General features: G+C 56.7%; 2 protein-coding genes across 2 annotated transcripts; one reads left to right on the forward strand and one right to left on the reverse strand.

Annotated features, from left to right (window-relative positions):
* Positions 1-877: 877 nt before the first annotated feature.
* On the reverse strand, positions 878-2562 carry TGME49_312690 (hypothetical protein). Its single transcript, XM_002364450.2, has one exon. It carries the CDS (start codon positions 2197-2199, stop codon positions 1687-1689), a length of 513 nt encoding a protein of 170 aa, XP_002364491.1. The 5' UTR covers positions 2200-2562; the 3' UTR covers positions 878-1686.
* A 2537-nt stretch (positions 2563-5099) lies between these two features.
* On the forward strand, positions 5100-18950 carry TGME49_312700 (hypothetical protein). The gene is made up of 8 exons (XM_018782732.1): positions 5100-10123; positions 10682-10990; positions 11875-12222; positions 12951-15493; positions 15856-16464; positions 17301-17531; positions 17912-18102; positions 18397-18950. The coding sequence occupies exons 1-7, from the start codon at positions 5438-5440 to the stop codon at positions 18084-18086; spliced, it is 8901 nt and encodes a 2966-aa protein (XP_018635461.1). The 5' UTR covers positions 5100-5437; the 3' UTR covers positions 18087-18102; positions 18397-18950.
* The last annotated feature ends 1082 nt before the right edge of the window (positions 18951-20032 follow it).

Raw genomic sequence — 20032 nt, forward strand, 5'->3', positions numbered from 1 at the left:
ACCATGCGAGTGCGTTTCCGAGGCAGAAACGACCGATTCCACGTGTATTGATTGATAAGAAACTATATTTTTGTGACTCAAGGTCAACCGTCGGTCGATAGCCCCATCCTCTCTTCGAGTTATCTGGCGACGAACATGTCGCATCGACTGCGAATTGAAGCGATTGAGTGTATCTGTGCCTGCGATGAAAAAGCCTGGCGGTACCACTAGTGGGAGCGACGTGTCCTTGACAGTGAGTGCTAAATTGTTTCCTCGTACAGCGAAAATGTTCTTCTCGACGGGAACGAATTCCCTTGCATCAATCGAGTGGCTTCCCCTTGACAACGGAATGGTCGCTGCCGCCTAAACCATGACGTTCTCTCCTCCCATAACTGAAGCGTGCAGGCTACTTGCTAGAAGAAAAGGGACGGGCAAGTGCAAGTGGCGATTCCGCAGTCTGTGTCGCGGGGGTCCCTTAAACTTGAGGAATTGTCGGCAACTTTCCGTCACCCTGTCCGGCGCATTTAGAGAAGCAGTAACACCCGACTCGTGACTGTTCAGGGCAAATGTTGACCGCGATTTAATATGCGCACTCTACACCAAATTGCGTGTCAGTTGTAAAAATAAGGGCTGTTGTCCTGTGAGTCTGCAGGAACCTGTAATCAGGTAAATGGGGCACTACAGCGCCGAATTGAGGCTTACAACTGTGCGCAACTCATTGTGCATATCGCCCCCAACATCCAAGTGCAAGGTGGCTGACAGCCGGTCTGCAGTCCACTCAATTCTTGAGTGACCTAGAGCAAGGAAAACCCTTGTCGAACTGCGAGAGCTCCAGGCCAGAAAAAGTGTACTTCTGGCATGCAGTACGTCTCCCTGTTTTTCTTTGCAGAAATGGAGTGGGCAGCTCATCATTTGCGGTAGCCGGGTTTCTCTTGTTTTACTTAAAAAAGCATGTTACACAGGTATGGACAGCTGCCTTCATACGGTGTCGATAAGCTGTGAACATCAAACCATATGGATCAAGGAACCAGATGCACGCAGAACGTTCAGTGTGTAGGAACGCAGAATTCGTCAAACTGAACATTCGAGATACCTCCCAAAGCACATGCGTCGGCTATATACTGACACTTGGCATTTCTCTTTGAAGAAGAAAACTGTGGCACAGAAAGTCGGTCTGAAAGTTCAGGCGCATCAACTGCACCTTGAAGGTTGGAGAATCGACGCGCTGGACGGGACACAGATTGACTCTTTTAGCGCCACGACTGCCCGAATTAGCAGGAATCTCATCACTCAAAAAGACTGTCAAGAGACCGACGCCCCCGGGCTGAGTCAACACACCGCCCGCTGTACGCCGAATCAACGCACTCTCCGCTCAAACACCGCAGGCGGTGTGTTCTTTACTTGCCGGAGATATATCTCTGGGGCTTTTTTCCCCACAAATCCGAACACCGGATGCAACCACACGAGTTGGCGTTTGATACCCGCCACACTGGAAGCAATCCGTGCACCTTTGCGTGATTTAGGGCTACGCCATCCCGCCACAGCTTGCACAGACTACGGCGCCACACGACGAGTACCGAGGCGCCATGTTGGGTTAATCTTCGCCAGGGTGACATCAGCCTAGGGCGTCACAAAACACGTTCTCCTTTGCCCGGAACAACTGTATATACAAGAGACCGAACGCAGTTTTTTTGCGTATCGCGTTCACTACGAAGACGAGTCCGCGACGATGCTCCAGAGCTTCTCCGGAGCTCCTAAGTAGTAGGAGACGGCGGCAGCTGCAGCGGCGCTGAGGACGGCGGCACCTGCCACGGTCTTGGAGTTGAGACCTGCGATCCGGGAGCCCTGCGCCTTCTCCGGGGAGGCGAGGACGCCGTTGCCTCCGGAGCTGAGCAACACTGCTGTGAGAAAGACGAGGAGCAAAGCAGTTAAGGCTGACGCACCAATGACCGCGCTCTTGTTCTTCAGCGCGGGCGAGAACTGCTTGGCAAGGCGCCCGGTGCGGCTCGATCTCCTGGAAAGGACTTTGTCTCCGTCTTTGTCACCCGCCAACTCCTCTGCGCTACCGTCATTCGTTTTGGTGTTCTCACCCCCTCCCTCTGCAGCCGAGAGAGATTCCGTCTCCACGCCGGAAACAGCCTCGTGTGCGGCCACGAAACAAAGCGGGATGAGGAGACAGGCGAAGAAGAGAAAGAGGGTCCCGCGAGTAGGACGAGCCATTGTGCTTAGTTTTGGGAAGATGGGAAAGGCGAATTGCGAGAAGTGACCAAACGCAACTGGCTCACCAGCAGGGCTCCCGACCACGCTTGCAACAGCCTCGGGGGGAGCCGTGAGGGGATCTCGTTAAATCCTGGGGAACGGAATCGGCCAAGCTTCACGGGAGCTACACCCGGGTTGATCTGGAGCACGGCCGCACTTGGGAATACAAGAACAGACGTTTGACAACAAGAAAAAGTGAGATATTGGAGACGTTTTCCCCCGACAACAGAGCGGCTCCTCACTTCGTGCCCTACCACCAGCGTCCCCCAGCGGTGGCGCACGAACAGTCGGGTGTCACAGATGTGACCCACGCGCTTCTGCTCGTCGTTCTCACGACCGATGCCAGCCGTTTCCTCTTCGCGTGGGTCGACAACTTCGGGGTTCGCGGACACCGGCAGACGCACTTCGCAGTTTCAGGTCGCAAGACAGCAAACGGCGATACCAGAAGACCGATATGAACCATTTCCCCACCCGACATCCGATGCCATGATCTCTACTTCCTGCCACCAGCGGATGTATTTTCGGACGAACCGGGGTGTCTGACGGCTATGTGGACGAACCCGCGCAACCGCAAGGCTGTCCAGCCGCAGTAACGGACAGCGCGCCGTGCCCACAGCGGGGACTCGTTTTTCCGCCGGCGTGTGCAGAAAAAGTACGCCCAAAAAAGTGCGTCCACCGGAACATAACCGGAATTGTGGAGCGGTGAGGTCCTGCAGAAAAGCGTGGCCAGGGCTTCGTTTGCTGTCCCCCCTTGACGGAGGTTCCCTTCCCCGCTTGTTAGGGACGCACTCTCATCGCTCGGGAGAAACAGAATGATGCGGCAACCAGGCAAACGCGAGCCGACTGTTCCACTGCACGACACTCGTTGTGTACCATGGTTGTGGGGGATGAAGAACACACCTTTTGCACGAAAGGGGGGCTCGAAAGCTGTTGAGGATTGCCTACAGATCTGTGTGTGCTCTCGCGTTCTGTCTACTTTATTCCTGTGTGGGCGTCACCGCCATACAAATTTGCCCCGAAAGCAGAATGCGCGGGTGTGCGGTACCGTTCTAGGTGCATATCCTTGCGGAGCACTTTGCTGATTTGTTGCTTGGCAGAGTAAGTGGTAAAGCAACACAATCTGGTGAGGATGGTGGTCTGCCGGTCCCCGCTCAGCAGGGACAGCAGATGCAGCCGGCACGGAAACAGCGAAGCTCGAACATACCGAGCAAGGATACGATTCCCACCAGCGAATCCGTTTCGGAAAGGAGATGTGTTGGCCTCGGGTTAGTGTGGTAAGACCGAGAGCAGCTGCTCTCCAGAACACTCAAGCCAGGTGAAGCCACGAGCGAATAATCCAGCTGGTTCCTGTAGAAACGCGAGGACCGTTTCAATCAAAACACGGGGTTCTTCAGTCACTGTAGGAAAAGCACTCAAAAAGCATTCTCCTTTGTAGCTAGAGTTGACAAAGGGAGGCTTCCGTCTGTGAGGTATGTATTCGGGGGTGAGCGTGTTCGGATATGCTGGCATTTTCACGCGCGAGCAGCTTCAGATGATGGCAGACACAAAAGAAGTCATAAGGTTAAAGAGCGAAGGGTGAACAGACACAAGGGATAGATTGGAGACTGGGCCACCTTCTCTCGCTCTTCGGCATTTCCGGCGATCTGCACAACTCGCGCTCTATGACAAGTCGCACCATGCGAAAAAACCAATAGCGCCCATCGTCCGTCCGCATTGGATGCCCCTCACGCTGATATCTGTCTCAAGAACTGCAGAACATTGCACGTATAACACACGGCGCTAACGAGATTTTGCGCTGGAGGTGCCTGCCAAATGCAGCAGTTGGTTTGTGAGGACACCGTGTGACCCCGTCTGCACTGTAAGTTACATGTGCGTGGGGAAACTTCTGCTCCGAGGCAGCTGAGCCGTACTGAGGTCACGTTCCCAAACCAGCCCAGGCGAATATCGCGACTTGAGCCCCCCGTGAACCCCGGTGCACACCACTGCTGGCAGGGATCCCTTGCGGCATTTTCGGTGAGCAATTCATTAATCCTCGGGTAACCGCACGCACCAGTCGGCCTTCATTGTTCTTCTATAACAACTTATGATGGGTGGCTCTTGGACAGCCGGGTGCGACGGCGCTCGTGACTGTTAGCCAACAGCTCTGGCTCACAGGGAAGTCTGGATCTGTGAGTCGGTGTTACGCTAGTGGCCAGCCAGCTGCTTGCATACAGTAATGTATCTGATCGCTTCTCTCTGTCTCGAACTCGCCAGTCTTTCGAGGAATTCTCAAGATCGAAGCGTTCAGCACAGATACAGCTGGACGAGAAACTTCCTGCCTTCTTCAGGCGGCCCCTCGAGGGTCCAATACTGGCATATGAGGAAAATGGGGGAAACGTTTGAGGGCGAAGCAACGACTTACCACTTTGTAAATCACGCGCTGACGGGTGGCGACTTGGTAGCAGGAAAAAAGATGGCGATTCGTGTGGCCATCTCGTTCTTTGATCTGCTTAAAATACAGACGCGATCGCTCGACTCCTAACAATGAATCTACAAGCAGCAGAAACGAGAGGAGAACCAGTTGAGCGGCGGCATGCGTGACCTATCCGGAAGCCTTGTCCTTTCAGGGTGGAAACCGGTACAGAAAACTTATTCCTGAATGTGGAAATGGCCACCACCACTCACGCTGCGGTCCCGTGTTCCGCTGCTCCATTCTTAGTTCCCGGAGTAGACGGTCTCCGTGAGCTTCACGTCGGGTGGTAGGTCACCCGGTCCACCTTTGCGGGTCTGTGCTTTGCATGTCTTGTAGCGAGAGTGCGTACTGGAAAGAACCTTGGTTTATCAATTTCGGAAAGTTACTCTGTCCCTCTTTGCCTCGACAGTTTCTTGATTCATGTCGGCGTTCCTTCGATAACGACCGTTCACCACGAAAAATGCGCTCGTTCCCGCGGCCGGCGTGGCACTCGCGCCAACCCTCCAGCGTTTGTGTCTCTGTCTGCGCTGTTTGGATTTTCTCGCGTGTCGGCTTGCATTTCCTCTCCACTGATGACGGATGTTTCTGAAATTCGCTTGAGAGACAACTTCACACTTTTCTCGGAGGGTCTTAGGTAGAGCGGAGGCTGCGGGTGTCGCGAGGAAGCGCTCCCGCATGCTCCGCCATCCTTTTTGCTAGCTCTCTTTGTTTCTCCTTTCGCCGCTGTTCCGAGGCATTGTCTACAAGATGAGCGTGCGTTTCGGTCCCCTTTTTTTTGCCCGTCTTCGGGCGTGTTTTCTCTCCTGCAGCAAGTGGGTCCTCGCTCCAGTCTGCAGAGCGCTCAAGCCGGCAGTCGCGTCGAGCGTCCGGTTCGCCGCAGCGAACGCGTTTCCGCTCGTGCTCTGTTGCGGTTTCTTTGCGGTTTTTCTTTTGTTCCTGTTCCTCTTTTCTTTTTTCTGTTCTGTGCTCATCGGGGGCCTCTTCGCCTCCTTCTTCGCCCTCGCTGTGCTCTACAACATTACAACCGCGATGCTCTTTCCCGGCAGCAGCGCCTTCTTCAGACGCCAGCTCGAGCTCCAGTTCTGCTCGGCAGCCATCAGCCCCTTCAAGACCCATATCGGCGTCCTCGAGCGCCTTCTGTCCTTTCTGCTCTACCAAGCGTATCTGCGTGAGACGAGTGAGTGGGGCAGTGAGAGGCACGACGCCTGCGAGCGCACAGCGACGCAGCGGCTTCGTCCCTCGGAGTTCCATGACGAAGCCTCCCCTCCCGCTTCTGCGCATCTCCCAGAAGTACCGAGAGCTCGGCCCTTTGTCTTTCCTCGCTGGCCCGCTGTCACATCTCTGCCGCCGTCTCCCGCTTCCTTCCTCTCGTCCTCTGCGCCCACCCGGCCTTCCTCCTCCCTGCCCCAGGACCCTCGCGGCGCATGTGAAGCCTCTGCGTCACGCTTACGCCTGCTCGCTCCCTTCCCTCCGCCGCTTCTCCTCGCGCCCGAGCGCTCGCCGTCTCTCTCTGCCGGAGGCTCGCGCGCGGTGCCGTGGCTCCCGACCTCTGCCGCCGCGCTGCCCGAGGAACTCGTGACGGATTTGACGGTGGCGGAGGTCCGAGAGAGTTGCCTGGCACTCTCCTCGCTGCTGCGTACCATGGAGTGTGCGAGGCGGAAGATCAGAGAGAACGACTCGGCTTCGTCGCCTGCCGCGGGCTCGCCGGGAAGGTCGTTGGCTGCGTCTGATGCGGAGAGAGCAGAGAGTGCGAGAGAACCTCTGTCGAAGAAGTCCCCAGGCGACTCCTTCGAGGACATCGAACTGAGTGTCGCGCCTGCGGACCTCTGGGACGGCGCGCCGCCGCCTTCCGCTGCCCTCGGCCCCCAGAGGCTTGGGGCTGATGCGGCGGAAGAGTCGCCTGCCCCGGAGGGGGCCGAGAGAGAAGACGCCGAAGCCGAGAAGCGCCCGGGGGTCCAGCTCGGCTGGGAGAGTGAAGACACGCCGCGGCTGGCGAGCCACCAGCGCGGAGAACTCACTTGGCAACAAGAGGACGTTTTCTATCACGGCTCTCAGCTTCTCTTCCACCTGATGCATCTGTCAGTCGTCGTGAAGCCTCGAGCTTCGTCGAGCTCTAGCGAGAAAAGTCGCATCAGCCTCTCACACTACTCAACTGAATCGATTGCCTGGCCTTTTCTCGCCCTCCTAGGCCTCATCAAAGCGTCTCCAGAGTGCTCTCGGCACCCCACGGAAACCTGGTCACCTCTGCGCGCGACTCCGAGTTCTCTTGACGGAGACAGCCTCCCCGGCGGCCTCTCTGATTCAACTCCTGATGCCGTCCTCCGCGACCCGTCTCTTTGCGCCTCCTCTCTCGCCCCCTCGCCTTCGCCTCTCCCGCCCCCTCCCCTGTCGGCCTCAGCGAGCCAGCTGGCCCTCGCGGGCGTTGCATGCGCCGGCGGAGACATCGAGTCGGGCCGGAGACCCTGGGGCGGAAGGGCGAGTCGAGTCGAGTGGCCGTTGTTTCACTGCGCCGCGGCTCTCTTCCACTTGCGCCAGCTGCTTTTGTTTCTCTCTCCGCATTTGCCAGCGAGGTCTGCGGACGCACGTGTACGCCGCAGGCGCTCGAGCGCCGACTGCGCGGCTTCAGACCTTGGCATTCTGGACGTTCCGCCCCTGGCGTCGCTCCCGCGTTCTCTGCTCCGCCTCTTGATCCCTCCGCCGCTCTCATCGTTTCTGCTTCTCGCAGGCGAGCTGGAGGAGACGCAGGGTGGCACAGAGCTCTGGATTCCTGTGTCCGAAGCCCAGGCGCTGCGACTTCTTCTCTCGGCTGTGCTCCTGCCCTTCGCCCTGGCGAAGGGCACCGTTTGCCGCTGGTTCACGCGGGGCCGAGGAGGAGCTCGCGCCAGGCACCTGCTCCCCGACGCGGGTCTCGAGGCCTCCAGGAGACTCGAGGCCCACGGAAAAACGGAGGAGGCGCGCGCCTTGGAGAGCCGGTGCGAACAGAAGGGAGGAACGCGCAGAGGGCGAGACGCTGCGCTGGCTGACTTGCTGAAGGCGGACGCGTCTATCGCGGCGCCAGGAACCATAGGCTATGGACGGCGTCGTCTCGAGTCGAGCGACGTTTTACAAGCATCTCTCTCTCTCTCTGCTGACGTGTCTTCCTCGCCTTCCTGTGCCTTCCCCGCCAAGTCCTCCCGCTGGGCGAGAAGACTTGGCGGGCGCCTCGGAGCCTGGCTCGACCCCGAGCGTCGGCTGTACCTCCACGCCGTCTTTTTTCCGGCGCCCAATACTCACTGGCTCCTTCCGTCCACTGCGTTCGCTTCTCCCCCCGCATTCCGGTCCTTCTCTCCCTGCACCCCCGCGGCGGCGCAGCCCTTCCGCGCCTGCGAGAACGCATGCAGCCGCCGTCTGTACACCGAAGCGAACTGTCTGTTGCCCTTTGTCCCCGTCGCCGCTTCAGCGGGGGCTTGCGCCTGCTGTCGTGCGCCCTTGGAACTCCCTCATGATGCGGATAAGCCAAAATCGCGGCTACCTAGCCTGTCGAACTCGCCGCGCGCGCGCCTGACCTACCGGCTGTTTCTGCTCTACACGCAGCTGCAGCGCCAGGAGCAAGTTGAGGTGTACGTACACTCAGGGTCGGACGAAGAGACGGGCGGGACGGCGGCGTCTCGCAACCTGCGCTCCGTCGGCCGCGGCGAGTCTCGGACGCTCCAAAGGCGCGAGAGGAGCGGTGACTCTGGCGATTTTGCGTGGACATGCAGCGAGGAGATGCCGGGGCAAGGTGTGGACCGCTTGGCCTTGGAAGAGCAACCGCCCAGGAGGCGTCTCAACAGCAGAATGGGTGTTTCCATTGCAGTCACTGGAGCTGTTTTCTGGGCACTCGGGGCTGGTGCGTGGGCTGGCCTCGCGCGTCTCCTCTCTCTCCGGCGCCTGGCCTCCGTCTTCTGCTGCGGCGCCTGCAGGCGCAGACAGACTTCTTCTTCAGAAGCGAGAGAGTTGCAAAGAAGACCCAAAGACGTTTGCGGAGAGGCGCGTTCAAAACGTAGTCTCTCGAGACGCGGAAACAAGCGCGCGGCGCGCTTCATCTTCCGATGCGCATGCACGGACGTCGACCACCAGGCCTCGTGTCTGGGGTTGGCCGAGCAGGGGGGCAACCTGGGCGTGGAGCTGGGCCTTGCTGGGGAGAACAGCTTGGACCGGAGAGTCAGGAAGGACCGTGCGTTTCTGCGCGACGACGCAGCGGTACCAGACGTCGGCGGAAACGTCCTGATCTTCTTCAATCCGAATGCGGGCTACCTGGAGACCGCTGCAGTCATCGGCGATGGCGAACTGAACTTTTACCGGAGTCGAGGCGTGAGCGTTCTCCTCTTCAACTACAGAGGCTTCGGACGCTCCGCCGGAAAGTCCAGTCCCGCGTCTCTGCTCTCCGACGCAGCGGCTGTCTACCGCTTCGTCGCCTCGTGGCCGGGTGTACGTACAGTCGGCGTCCACGGCAGGTCGATCGGAGGCATGCCCGCGATCTTCCTCGCCCTCAGGCAGCGATACATTCGGCGCAGGCTCCTCGCCTCCGACTTGCCGCTGGCTCTCTCCCCTGATTCAGACTCTTCTCCGTGCTTGAGAGAAGCACTGGGCGTCCCCCGCATCTCCTTCCTCTGCGCGGATCGGACCTTTTCCTCTCTCCCGGACGCGGCGGGGGGCCTCCTTGGCTCCTGGGCCTACTGGGGTGTACGGGGAGCTGCGTTGACAGCACACGTCGGCTTTTCGCTCTCGCGCTTCTTCTTGGGCGCGCGGAGGAGACAGATGGCGGTTCGGGAGAAGGAGAGCCAGCGGCAAGGAGACGGCAACTCGCGCGGAGACCCCCTTGCGGAGCCCAGCCGCTTCGTCAAGGTGTCTAGACACGCTGGCGAGGCGCGAAGCGAGGAGACAGACGCGGAGCTGGAAGCCGGCTCTCTGGATGAAGACGCCCGAGAGGCCGCCCGGAGCTGCCGGCTCGGCGCGAGAAGTGTGCATGCGTTTCTCGCATGCACCAACGTCCACAAAGTGCTCATCGCCGACCCCCAGGACGAGGTCGTCCGCGACGCAGCGTCGCTCAAGGCCGGCGTCGCTCGCGCGCTCCTCACGCGCCGCCGGGAGACCACACGCCGGGCCTTGGTGCATGCGCTGATGGCGGAGCGCCTGAAGGTCCGGACAAGCTTCGCGGGTGGCTTCGAAGACCGGACAGACAGCGACCCTTCTCTGCCCTCGGCGCCGCTCCTCGGAGAGGCAGCCGAGAAGGAAGGCATGTGCGTACAATTGGCAGGAGGCGAGAAGCCCGGTGGGGCTCGGAGGCTCCAAACTGCATGCAGCGACGCTCGCCGGCATGCCAGGGGGGCAGGCGTCAGCGGACCGAGGGGAGACAGCAGTTCGAGCAGCGAGGAAGAGACTCACGCTCTCTGCAGACGAAGAGCCACGCGTGTGAGGAGAAAGAGACAAGGGGGGAAGGTGGAGACAGCGCGGTGGAGGAAGCAAGAGAGGAAATCGAACTGAGGGAGAAGCCGATCTCACTGAGGGAGAAGCCGATCTCGCTGAGGGAGAAGAAGCAGAGAGGGGAGGGAGAAGGAGACTTGTAGATCGTGCAAGCGATACGTTCGCTTCCTTTGAGAAGAAAAGCACTAGGAGACATGGCAGAGAAGTCGATTTGTTCTCAGTTGCGTCGTGGTTTCTGCGCATCCCAGAAAGACGTCGAGACATCTGCATGAGGATTTCGTTCTTCGACTTCTTACTTCGTTGAGGATCGCCTTTCCGTTTCATACCCATCCGAGGAGGGCGTAGACACGGCTTTGCCGCAGAGGCTATTTGATATCACCTCGCGGCGTTTTTTTGTCTCTCTTTTCATCTCCTGTACACCAGGCAAGATCGCATCCTTATTGGGGCGAAGTGGCGGAAACCGTTTTTCGATTGTGAAGAAGTTTTTGTGAACCTCTGCTGTCGCTTCTCAATTGTTTTTTGCGTTCATTTCTCTCCGCGACTCAGGCTGTTCGGTCTCTCCACCGCCTCCTGTCTTCCTCGTCGCTGCCGACGGCGATCACGGCACGGAGTCCACCGAGTTCGGTCGTGCGCGCTTCCGCGAGCTTCGCTGCTTCTCGAACAGCGCATGAAACATGGCCTCTTTCTTGGCGCGGCGAGCGAGAGTTTAGCCCGCGAAGAAGTCGAGCTGAAGACTGGGGAGTCGACATGCATGCAGGCCCCGCCGCAGAGACTCCAGAAAGCGAGAAGGTCCTTCGGAGTCGCTGCGAGGAAGACGCCGCGGCTCTTCTCCACGAACGAGAACGAAAACGAAAGGTGAGGACGAGAGACTGACAGGGGGACGAGAGGGAGGAGGGAGGAACACAGAGCAAGGAAGATAAAAAAGAAGAGGGATGAGAGAGAGAGGGATACGGAGCAGATAGAGATAGAGAAGGAAATAGAGATAGAGAAGGAAGGAGGAGAGAGGAAGCAAGAGAGAGGAAGAAAGAGCAGGAGGGAGAGGGAGGAGAGATTGAGAAAGGAGAGGGAGCAAGGGGAAACGAGGGGAAGGGGAAACGAGAGGAGAGGAAGCAGAAAGAGAGAGATGTGGCGAGAGAGAGAACGTAAGAGAACTAGACAGGAAGGGCAAGAGTAGAGGGGAGACAGAAACAGAGAACAAGAGAAAGAGCGAGACAAAGAAACACAGAGAAATATTCAGATTTTCAGCGTCTGGCTTCATCGAGTTTCACTCTCGAGTCGCAGCTTCGCTGTGGCGCCTTGTGGAGGAGAAAGTAGGCTTTTTCCAGTGGTAGTCGCTTCCATGTGGATGCCGACGACAAAGGCCACCGTGGTCGCTTGTGTCTGTTTCTGAGATTCCTTTCCCTTTCTTCTCCCCGCGTTCCTCTTATCGCGACGGCGTCTGGGTTCTGGGAGCCGGGCGAGTCTCTGAGAGCGAGCGCGTATCGCGTGTGAAGGAAGGCCGAGAGTCGAATTTGAAGAGGATTCCGACTTTTCGACTCCAGGCGGTGGACGTCTCATGAAGACGTTGAAGCTTGTGTGTGAATTGCCCAGCATTCGACAAAACAGAGGTTTCGCATGAACCCTTCAAAGTATCTGCTCTGGCTTCGGCAGCGGTCTGGGCCGGACAAGGTCTAAGACAAGCCCCAACGTTTCCTTCTTTCTCAGACGTCTCCGAATTGTTTTTCTCTGCGTACTTGCAGCGGCTTCTGCGCAGAGTGCCGGGGGCGTGGCGGCTGCTGGACGAGGTCGTGAACTGCGTGCGACTGTTGTCTCTCTCTGCTTCTGAAGGCGGAAGCCATTCCCCGCGTCTCCCCTCTGAAGATGGAGACGCAGACGTCTTGCTTTCCTTCTCGGCCTCGGAGGCCTCCGACGCGGCGAGCTCTTGCGAAGACGAAGAGGGATCTACGTCGACGACAGAGTCCCGAGAGAAGGGGATGAGGAGAAGCCGCAGATCTCTGCACCTGCGACATGAAGGGCGCCGAACGCTGTCGCGAAGAAAAGCCTCGCGACTCGAACGACATGCAGAGCACTTCCCTGCGTTGCGCGAGGTATGCATGAGGAAAGAAAAGAGACACAAAAAAAGGGAGCGCGGAGTCGGCTGCTTGCGATGGAGAGAGAGAGAAAGCGGTGGAGACCGGAAGTCGAGATGCTCGAGAAACGGTCTTCTCGCCCATCATGAAACCACCCGTTCACAACGACTCCTGCCTCACCAAATAGATCTGCTTTCTATCTCTACACCAATGTAGATTTCAGTCGAGCATCGATATCTCATACAGATATCCATCGCTACATGCCTGTCTTGGATGTCGGGGGAGAGAAAGGGACATGGAGGCTCTGTAGAGAAGCCGTTTCCATTCAGCATGTGTGCGTCCATTCGCGTGCTCTATGGGGGGTTCCGAGTTGCTGGTGTCACTGCATTTCTCTCCTGCGCTTCTTCTGTTCCTCCTTGCCTCTCCTTCTAGGTTCGTCCCCTGTTCTTCCTGTCTGTCTCGTCCTGTTTGTCTCGTCCTCTCCCTCTCTTCCTCTCCCTCTCTTCCTCTTCCTCTCGTCCTCTCCCTCTCTTCCTCTCCCTCTCTTCCTCTTCCTCTCGTCCTCTCCCTCTCTTCCTCTTCCTCTCGTCCTCTCCCTCTCTTCCTCTTCCTCTCGTCCTCTCCCTCTCTTCCTGTTTGTCTCGTCCTCTGCCTCTCTTCCTCTCTCTTTCTTTCTCCGTCTGCCTTCCTCTGCTTCTCACCAAGTTTTTCTGATCTGCGCATGCAAACTTGGTTCCCTTCTCCAGGCGCTCCGAACGTGTGTGCGTCGCGTGAACGCCCGCTTGAGAGAGTCCGATACGAGTCCGTTTTCCTCGAACTTCTCGAGCAAAGACGACCTCGCTGCTTGCTCGGCTTCCGTGGAGGCGACGCCTCGGGGCGCATGCGGAGGCGACGTGGCGCACAAGCCGTCGGGTGTATGTACAGCCCGACCCTGCACCCGACGGTCGAACGCTACTGTGTACACCGCAGTGGGCGGTTGCAGCGACGAGGAGAGCGAAGAGGGACTCGAAGACGCTCAGGAGGAGGAGGACGAGGTGAGTGGCGTTCCGGAGAGAAGACCGTCGCTGCTCTGTTTTCCCCAGAGACAGGACTCCCGACAGGTACCGAGACTTCTGCAGCGACCCCTGCCGCGAGTCCAGCTTTCTCTCCATGTTCTTGGGCTTCAGCACGACGCTGACGGTCCCGCTGTCTCTCCAACGGTGCCCGGCAACCTCGCCCAGGCGCCGAGCGCCGAAATGGAGATGCCGCTTTCTTCTCCGTGTGCTTCTTTCCCCGCGACGCCTGGCGGAAACTCCTGCCCTTCCTCGGAAGTGACGCGACACCCGCTCCACCTCAGAGACGCCTCAGATCCTTCCTCTTTTTCAGAACTCTCCGTCCCCGTAAAAGCCGACGCCCCCCGACGAGGATCGCACACAGAGGCTCCGACGGACAGAGTGTCTCCGAGAGAGCCTGCGAGGTTGAACTCGATTTCGAGGTCTGGAGCGTCGCTGAAACTGGTTTTTCTCTCGCAGCAGACGACTCAGGTTCCGCCGCAGACTCTGGGGAGAGAGCCGCTGGTGGAGGTCGTAACAGAGGCTCACCTCACTGCCTGTTTCTTTCCGCATGTCGCTGCCCTGCTGGCGGCTCTGGGGTCTGTGCTGGCGACGGGAGTGGACGCGGGGGGGATGTCCCTGGGAGCTGTGCTTTCTCAAGCTGCAGAAAAGACCGGCAAACGAGACCATCCTGGCCTCACTCAATTCGCCGACATCCTCCGCGTCTGGGGCGCACAGCGGCCCGCGCCGGTGTCCGAGAAGGAAGAGGAGACGCGAGTCCAGAAACTCTTCAGCACCCTTCGAGAGGAGCTACGCAAAGACGCTCGAAAAACCGAGCAATCGTGCGACGGCGGCTCAGGCGAAAGTCAGGGAGGGGAGGCGGGAGCGTGGAACAGATGCGTGAGCAGAGAGAGTCCAGGAGAACGGAGAGAGCGAGACGAAACGAACAGAACCTTTGCATCTCTTGCTCTCTCTTTCCGTCGAGAAATCGCTGTGCTGTCGGGTCTCGCCGCCAATCTTTCCACCTGCACGCATTCGCACACACCCGAGAAGTTGCATTCGTCGGTCGGAGATTCTTCGCGCTTCTTTGTTCCTCAAGCAGCGACTCTTCCGTCCTCTCGCTTCTCTTCTCGTTCCCACTCCTCTTCCCAGTTGTCTCCGCGACTGTCTCCGGTGTCTCCGCGAGTGTCTTTGTCTGTGGGAGACGGCGGTTCGGCGAGAGATCCGTTTCCTTCGGCTGTCGACTTGCATGGCGTCTTCGCTGCGGCTGAGGCAGAGGCAGAGTCCTGGGAGAGAGAGCGTTTGAGCGGGGTTCGACAGGAGAGAGGCGTTCTCTTTGCTCTGCTTGGCATTTTTGTCACTGAAGGCGAGGACCTTCTTCTCTGCCGGGAAGTCCAGGAAGACCTGCTCACTTTGCTGCACATGAAAGGGTCTCTGATCGAGCGCGAGTTGCGAGAGCAGGGGGGCGTCCTCTCTCCAGAGAAGAGCGGAACTCGAGAAGAAGCTTTCGTTTCCGAGGAGAGAGCAGCGGTTTCCAGAAGCGCGTCTGCATGCGTTGTCGCAGACTTGTCGAGGCAGCTCACGGAGTGCGTCCAGACACTCCGATCGTCGTCGCGTCGTTCCATCGAACTGACAGAGCGCAGGCGGGAAGGAGACACACAGACGGAGGCGGAGACCGCGCGGAAGCGAGGGGGGGACTGTGGGCTTGAAGTGGACGAAGCGCTCGACGAGAACAGAGAGCGAGGCGTCTCGCGAGCAGCCCAGCGCAAGATCGTTCAACTCCTTCGAGATGTCTTGCAAGCCGAAGGAGACAAGCAAGAACTCTTCTCCGCGCTGTCTCAGCGAGAGGCAAGAGCCGCCAGGGGATCGCACCGGAAGCGCGGGCAGAACCTGCCCCCCTCTTCCCTGCTGCTGCCTCTCGCCTGCGAACTGGGCTTCTCTTCGGTCCGACGCATGCTGCGTTGCATTCAACAAACGGCAGAGCGACAGACAGCACGAGACGAGGCGGAGCTCCTCGAGGGCCGCAACGCTCGCAGGTGGGGACTTGAGCACAGTCACGGAGACGAGAGAGACACCTCGAGAGGCGCGCGAGACGCGGACCATGCAGGAGACGAGCGACTTCCGTCTCTCCCGTCCACGCGCGCTCTCTCAGAGCCTTTGGACGCAGAAAGAGAAGACAAAGGGGAAGAAGTTCACGAGAGACTCACACACATCGTCGGCATTTCGCACTGGGCAGACTGCCTCGCGGCCTTCATGCGGTAAGACGCTCTCGCATGCAAGGTCACTGTCAGGTCACTGTCTGGATCGCAGGTCTATTTGCGCCTGGAAGTTCGCAGGGGTTCTTTCTTAGGGAGTTCCCTGAGTCTTTGGACGCGAACGAATCAAGCCAGTGGGTGGAGTGGCACAACTGTGCGTGTGAGAGGCGTTTGGGGTGTTGTATCTCTTGCCTAGTTTAGCTGAGAAACGACTCTTTTCTCCGGAGATTTTTTTTGCCATTCATGCGTGAGCTTCGTGGAGGATGTTCGCGAGAGAAGTTGCGTGATCCTCTCCGCCGCGTCGTTCTTCGTTTCTCGACAGCCTCCTCAATGGGTTCCTGATTTGCTTGTTCCCTTCTCCACAGCCTTCAGGCTCTTGTCAGTGTATATCGACTTCGCACTGCTCTTCGACGCTACGCCGCTTTCTTCCTACTTCTCTACCGCAAGACCCTGTACCCACCGCCTTTTCTCTCTTCTCTGTCTCCTTCCCGATCCGCTTCCCTCTCTTCATCTGGCTGTTCTCCGCTCTCTTCTCCTCGCTCTTCTTCTTCTCCTCGCCATCGGTCCCCTTCGAGCAGTGTCTTTCTCGAAGAAGAGAACTTGTGCTCGCGCTTCGACTTGGGGGACAGAGGAAGCTGCAGAACTCTCCGGCGCGGAACCGAGGACGGTGCGATGGAAGAGCTCCCTCTAGCCGGCTCGGAGACAGACACCCAAGTGCCTGTGGTTCCTTCGCGCGCTTCTCCTCGCGAGTCTGCACACGAGGCACAGCGGAACAGACTCGAAAGAAGAGTGAAGAAGAGAGAGAGCAGAGAGAAGAGGAGAAAAAGCAGAGACAGAAGTGAGACTCTGGCGGAGGCGAAACTTCTCGAAGATATCGCGCGATCCAGAGCCCTCTGGATGCTTCAACAGGAGTTGCTCCTCTTCGTTGGGGAACGCATGTCAAGTCTCCTCGATTTTGCCGACTGTCTATGGAGGTGAGAGAGTCGAAGAGCAAGAATGCAATTACAACCTTCCACTGATGTATATATATATATATATATACATATATATATATGCCTATATATGTATATGTTTGTAGGTCTATATATGTGTACATGCCTACAGATACGTATTTATACAAAAAGATATATATATATATATATCTGCACATATATTCAAATACACCTTCAAATGTATATGCATATATATATGCATATTTGTACATGTGTGTGTATATGTATGGTGGTATCTGTGTATGTGGGGATGAGTGCTTCGTAGTGGTTTGTCTGTCCAAATTATCAGTCTTTTCTGAAGGACGCTGTAGCTTGTTGAATATCGGAGAGTCCTTCTTTCCGGAGTTTTGCTAGAAGTCTCGGATTTCACTGTCCGACTGGTCTTTTCATGTTGCGAGGACGCTGCACTCATCAACGATGACGGTGTGGTGGAAGAGCAGAACCTCTCCTCGAATACACTTGGATTCGGCTAGAGATGAAAGAAGAGAAATCATACGAAAGGGGAGAGAGAGCAGCCCCCGTGTGCCTCAGGAATCGGAGAGGAGAGAGACGCGAGAAGCAGCGCGGAGAGAGAGAGAGAGCAGGGACGCTTCTCTCTGCGCAGAATAAAAGAAGAGAAAGGAAATGTACCTGCGCCCTGTGCTCTTGTCGACAACACCACTTGCTCTCCTCTGTGTGGGGTGGAGACCTCTGGAGTCGAGACGCAGTGAGCTTGTGATTTGTTTCGGAATTTCTCTGTGTGCATGCGAATCCGTTGAAGAAGTTGCGTCGGCGGATGAACGCTCTTGAACGCTCTTGTCTCACTTTTCTGCTTGCAGCGCCTATTTAGAGTTCCCAGTTGTCGAGGGCCATTTCTCTCCGCTGTTGCCGATGGAGAGCGGAGAAGAGAGCAGAGATCCAAGTGGAGACAAAACGGCGGAAGCAAGTGGACTAAAGAGCGGAGAGAAAAACAAGCAGGCTCGTGAGATGTTCAGAACACACCAGCTGACAAGCGAGGGACGGCCGACCGAAGCTGTCGACAGTGGAGAGACCAAGGTCGCAAAACAACGGTGAGGAAAGACGCACGCGAGAAGACCGTGAAAGACGAGAGACGAAGAACGTCAAGGAGGGTGAAAAAGACAAGAGAAAAAATGAAACGGAGAAGCCGAGTGAGTGACAGGAGACTCAGGTGGATTACGTAGATGCATGCATGGGAATGCGCCCAGATAGAGAAGCACACGCATATACATATATATATATATATATATACATGTACATATATATATATATATATATGCATGTACATTTCTTTGCATCGGCATCACTGCAAGCATATATATATATATATATATATGTAACGCACGCCTGAGTTACGAGGAGATGAGTGTGTCTCCGTTTTCTCCTGTTGGTTGCTTGTGCATGCGTTCTGTGTCGATTTTTGTTCTTGCAGATGTCCCTTCTGCGTTTCGCCTCCATGTTCATCGACTTTTCGTTCGGCTGGGCACCTGCTCCCTTCGACTGCGGGGCACAACGGGCCTTTGAGCGACGCGGAGTTTCTTCTGCTTCACCTCCACCTTCTCGCCTCGAACTTCATCGATCCTGGGAAGTTCGCCTTGACGTTCTAGCGCATTCTGCCGTGGGGTATGAAACACACACACACACAAGGAAATGCTCCTTCGTTGTTTCGTTTGCCAAGGAGCGTCGTTCTTTTCCGTGAGGTCACCTCTTCCGTGGACTGGTTAGGACATCACCGAGCGTCGGATGTCATCGACGACGTTAACGCTAGTCCACACCGGTTGTGTTCAGTCACCGCAGTCATGTCGATCTGTTCGGCTGTTGCGAGCGAGAAGGCGAGGCGCGGCGCATCCGACGCGCGCGCAGGCAGTGGCATGCAGTGTCACACGCCGCAGTGTCTGTACACTTTGTCTTTTCTAGGGAACTCGAAGAAGCACAGTTCGCTCCTTCGCGGCAGTTTCCTTCTGTCGCTGCAGAGGGACAGCTGCAGAGAGGGTGAATCGCGCCGCGAGGTGTCAGGACAACGGACATGGCCATGTGGAGAGGCGAGGGTCTGCCTTTCTACCTGTTCGACGAAATGTCGGAGTCTCCGATTTTTTGTTTTCCAAGGGCGTCGAAGACAGCAGACGCACTGGAGAAGTCCTACAGAGCACTGTGACAAAAACAGAAAGTTCGTCGTTTCCGTCTTTTTGGCGAGATGCCGATGAGCTATAGCTACGCGTTAGAGTTGGGCGTCGAGCGCCTCTCCTGGGAGGACAGGAACGAATTCGTTGTCTCGCTCAACCAGATCGACGGAGAGAGTCTGTCGGCTTTTGTGGCATTTTCTGTTCTTTGACGTTCCGCGCTCTTGGCTTTTGCCGGCTAGTTCTTCCCTGATTGATCGCAGCTTCGAAAGTCGGGGACTTGGCATCTCTGCGAGTCGAACATGCCGCCTGCCTTTTCGGAAACGAACGCTTTCCAGAAGAAAATTCGCGAAAAATTCTCAAAACATGCACGCTCTCAGAGTGTTTTTCTCGTGCAGTACCAGATCGGCCTTGATTCTAGCAAAGAATGCTCGGCTCTAGGTGGTGGAGTGCTCAGAGATGTTCGTTTGCTCGATAGAGAGAGATAGAGAAATCTGAATTCGCGGAGTTTGTCAAATTTTAGAAAAAGTATGGCGAAGCAAAACTGTCGTTCGTCTCGCACTGTGACTGGCCGTGTATTCGATCTGTCGTGTATACTCCCCTTATGTTAGTGCTTCATTCAATTTGGAAATTGGCAGTTCGCTTGGCCGAGAACGACGCGTGCTCCGCGCGATCTCTTTGCCACTAGGAAACAGAGTGGATATTGAACTTCTGCGAATGAAAAACATAAACGTATGCTGAAAATCCTTTTAAATTTCTCAAGAGGCTTGCTGTTCGCCGTCGCCCTTAATAACGGCCTCTCTGATTAAGGGAGAAAGGCGAAACTCTCCAGATCGTCACTTTCCGTTTCTCACAAATCCTGTTTTGCTTCGTGACACGCGAACGCCACCGCTCCGCCGCAAAGAGGAAAACTTCGCGTTCGTTTTCACTCGAACAACGGCCTCTTTGTCCTTGTTCATCATTCGCTTATTTCTCTTAGTCTGCATCTCCCTAGATCGATCACGAGAGTTATACGCCAGTATGTATCTGCTCTTTTTACCTGTCTTTCTGCATCTACCTCCTACAGCAATAGATGTCTGTCTCTCTTACCTAAGATCTCTTATTTTGCATAAACTATCTCGGTAGCACTTTCTCTGCAGAGGTGTCTAACCCATAGGTGTCTGAGACTCCATAGGATATCTAGTGATTTGTATCGAGTCTGCCTACCTAGCGCTGTCTGCGTCTCTATCCGGGTCTGAGTCTCTTTCTCTCGTTATGTCTCTTTGTGGACCTAGAGGCCTCTGCATGCACACATGTATACCACCACGCGCCTGGGACTGGGCAGGGCGTTGGGTTTGGCAGTGAGGCCCACAACACAAGTTTCGTTTATTTCGTTTGTTTTAATGCAAACGCTCTGATTTTGAGCAAGTCTGGCGGCTCTTTGTTGCCACTGG

Source organism: Toxoplasma gondii, chromosome XI (genome assembly GCF_000006565.2).
Source record: "Toxoplasma gondii ME49 chromosome XI, whole genome shotgun sequence".
NCBI lineage: Eukaryota > Apicomplexa > Conoidasida > Eucoccidiorida > Sarcocystidae > Toxoplasma > Toxoplasma gondii.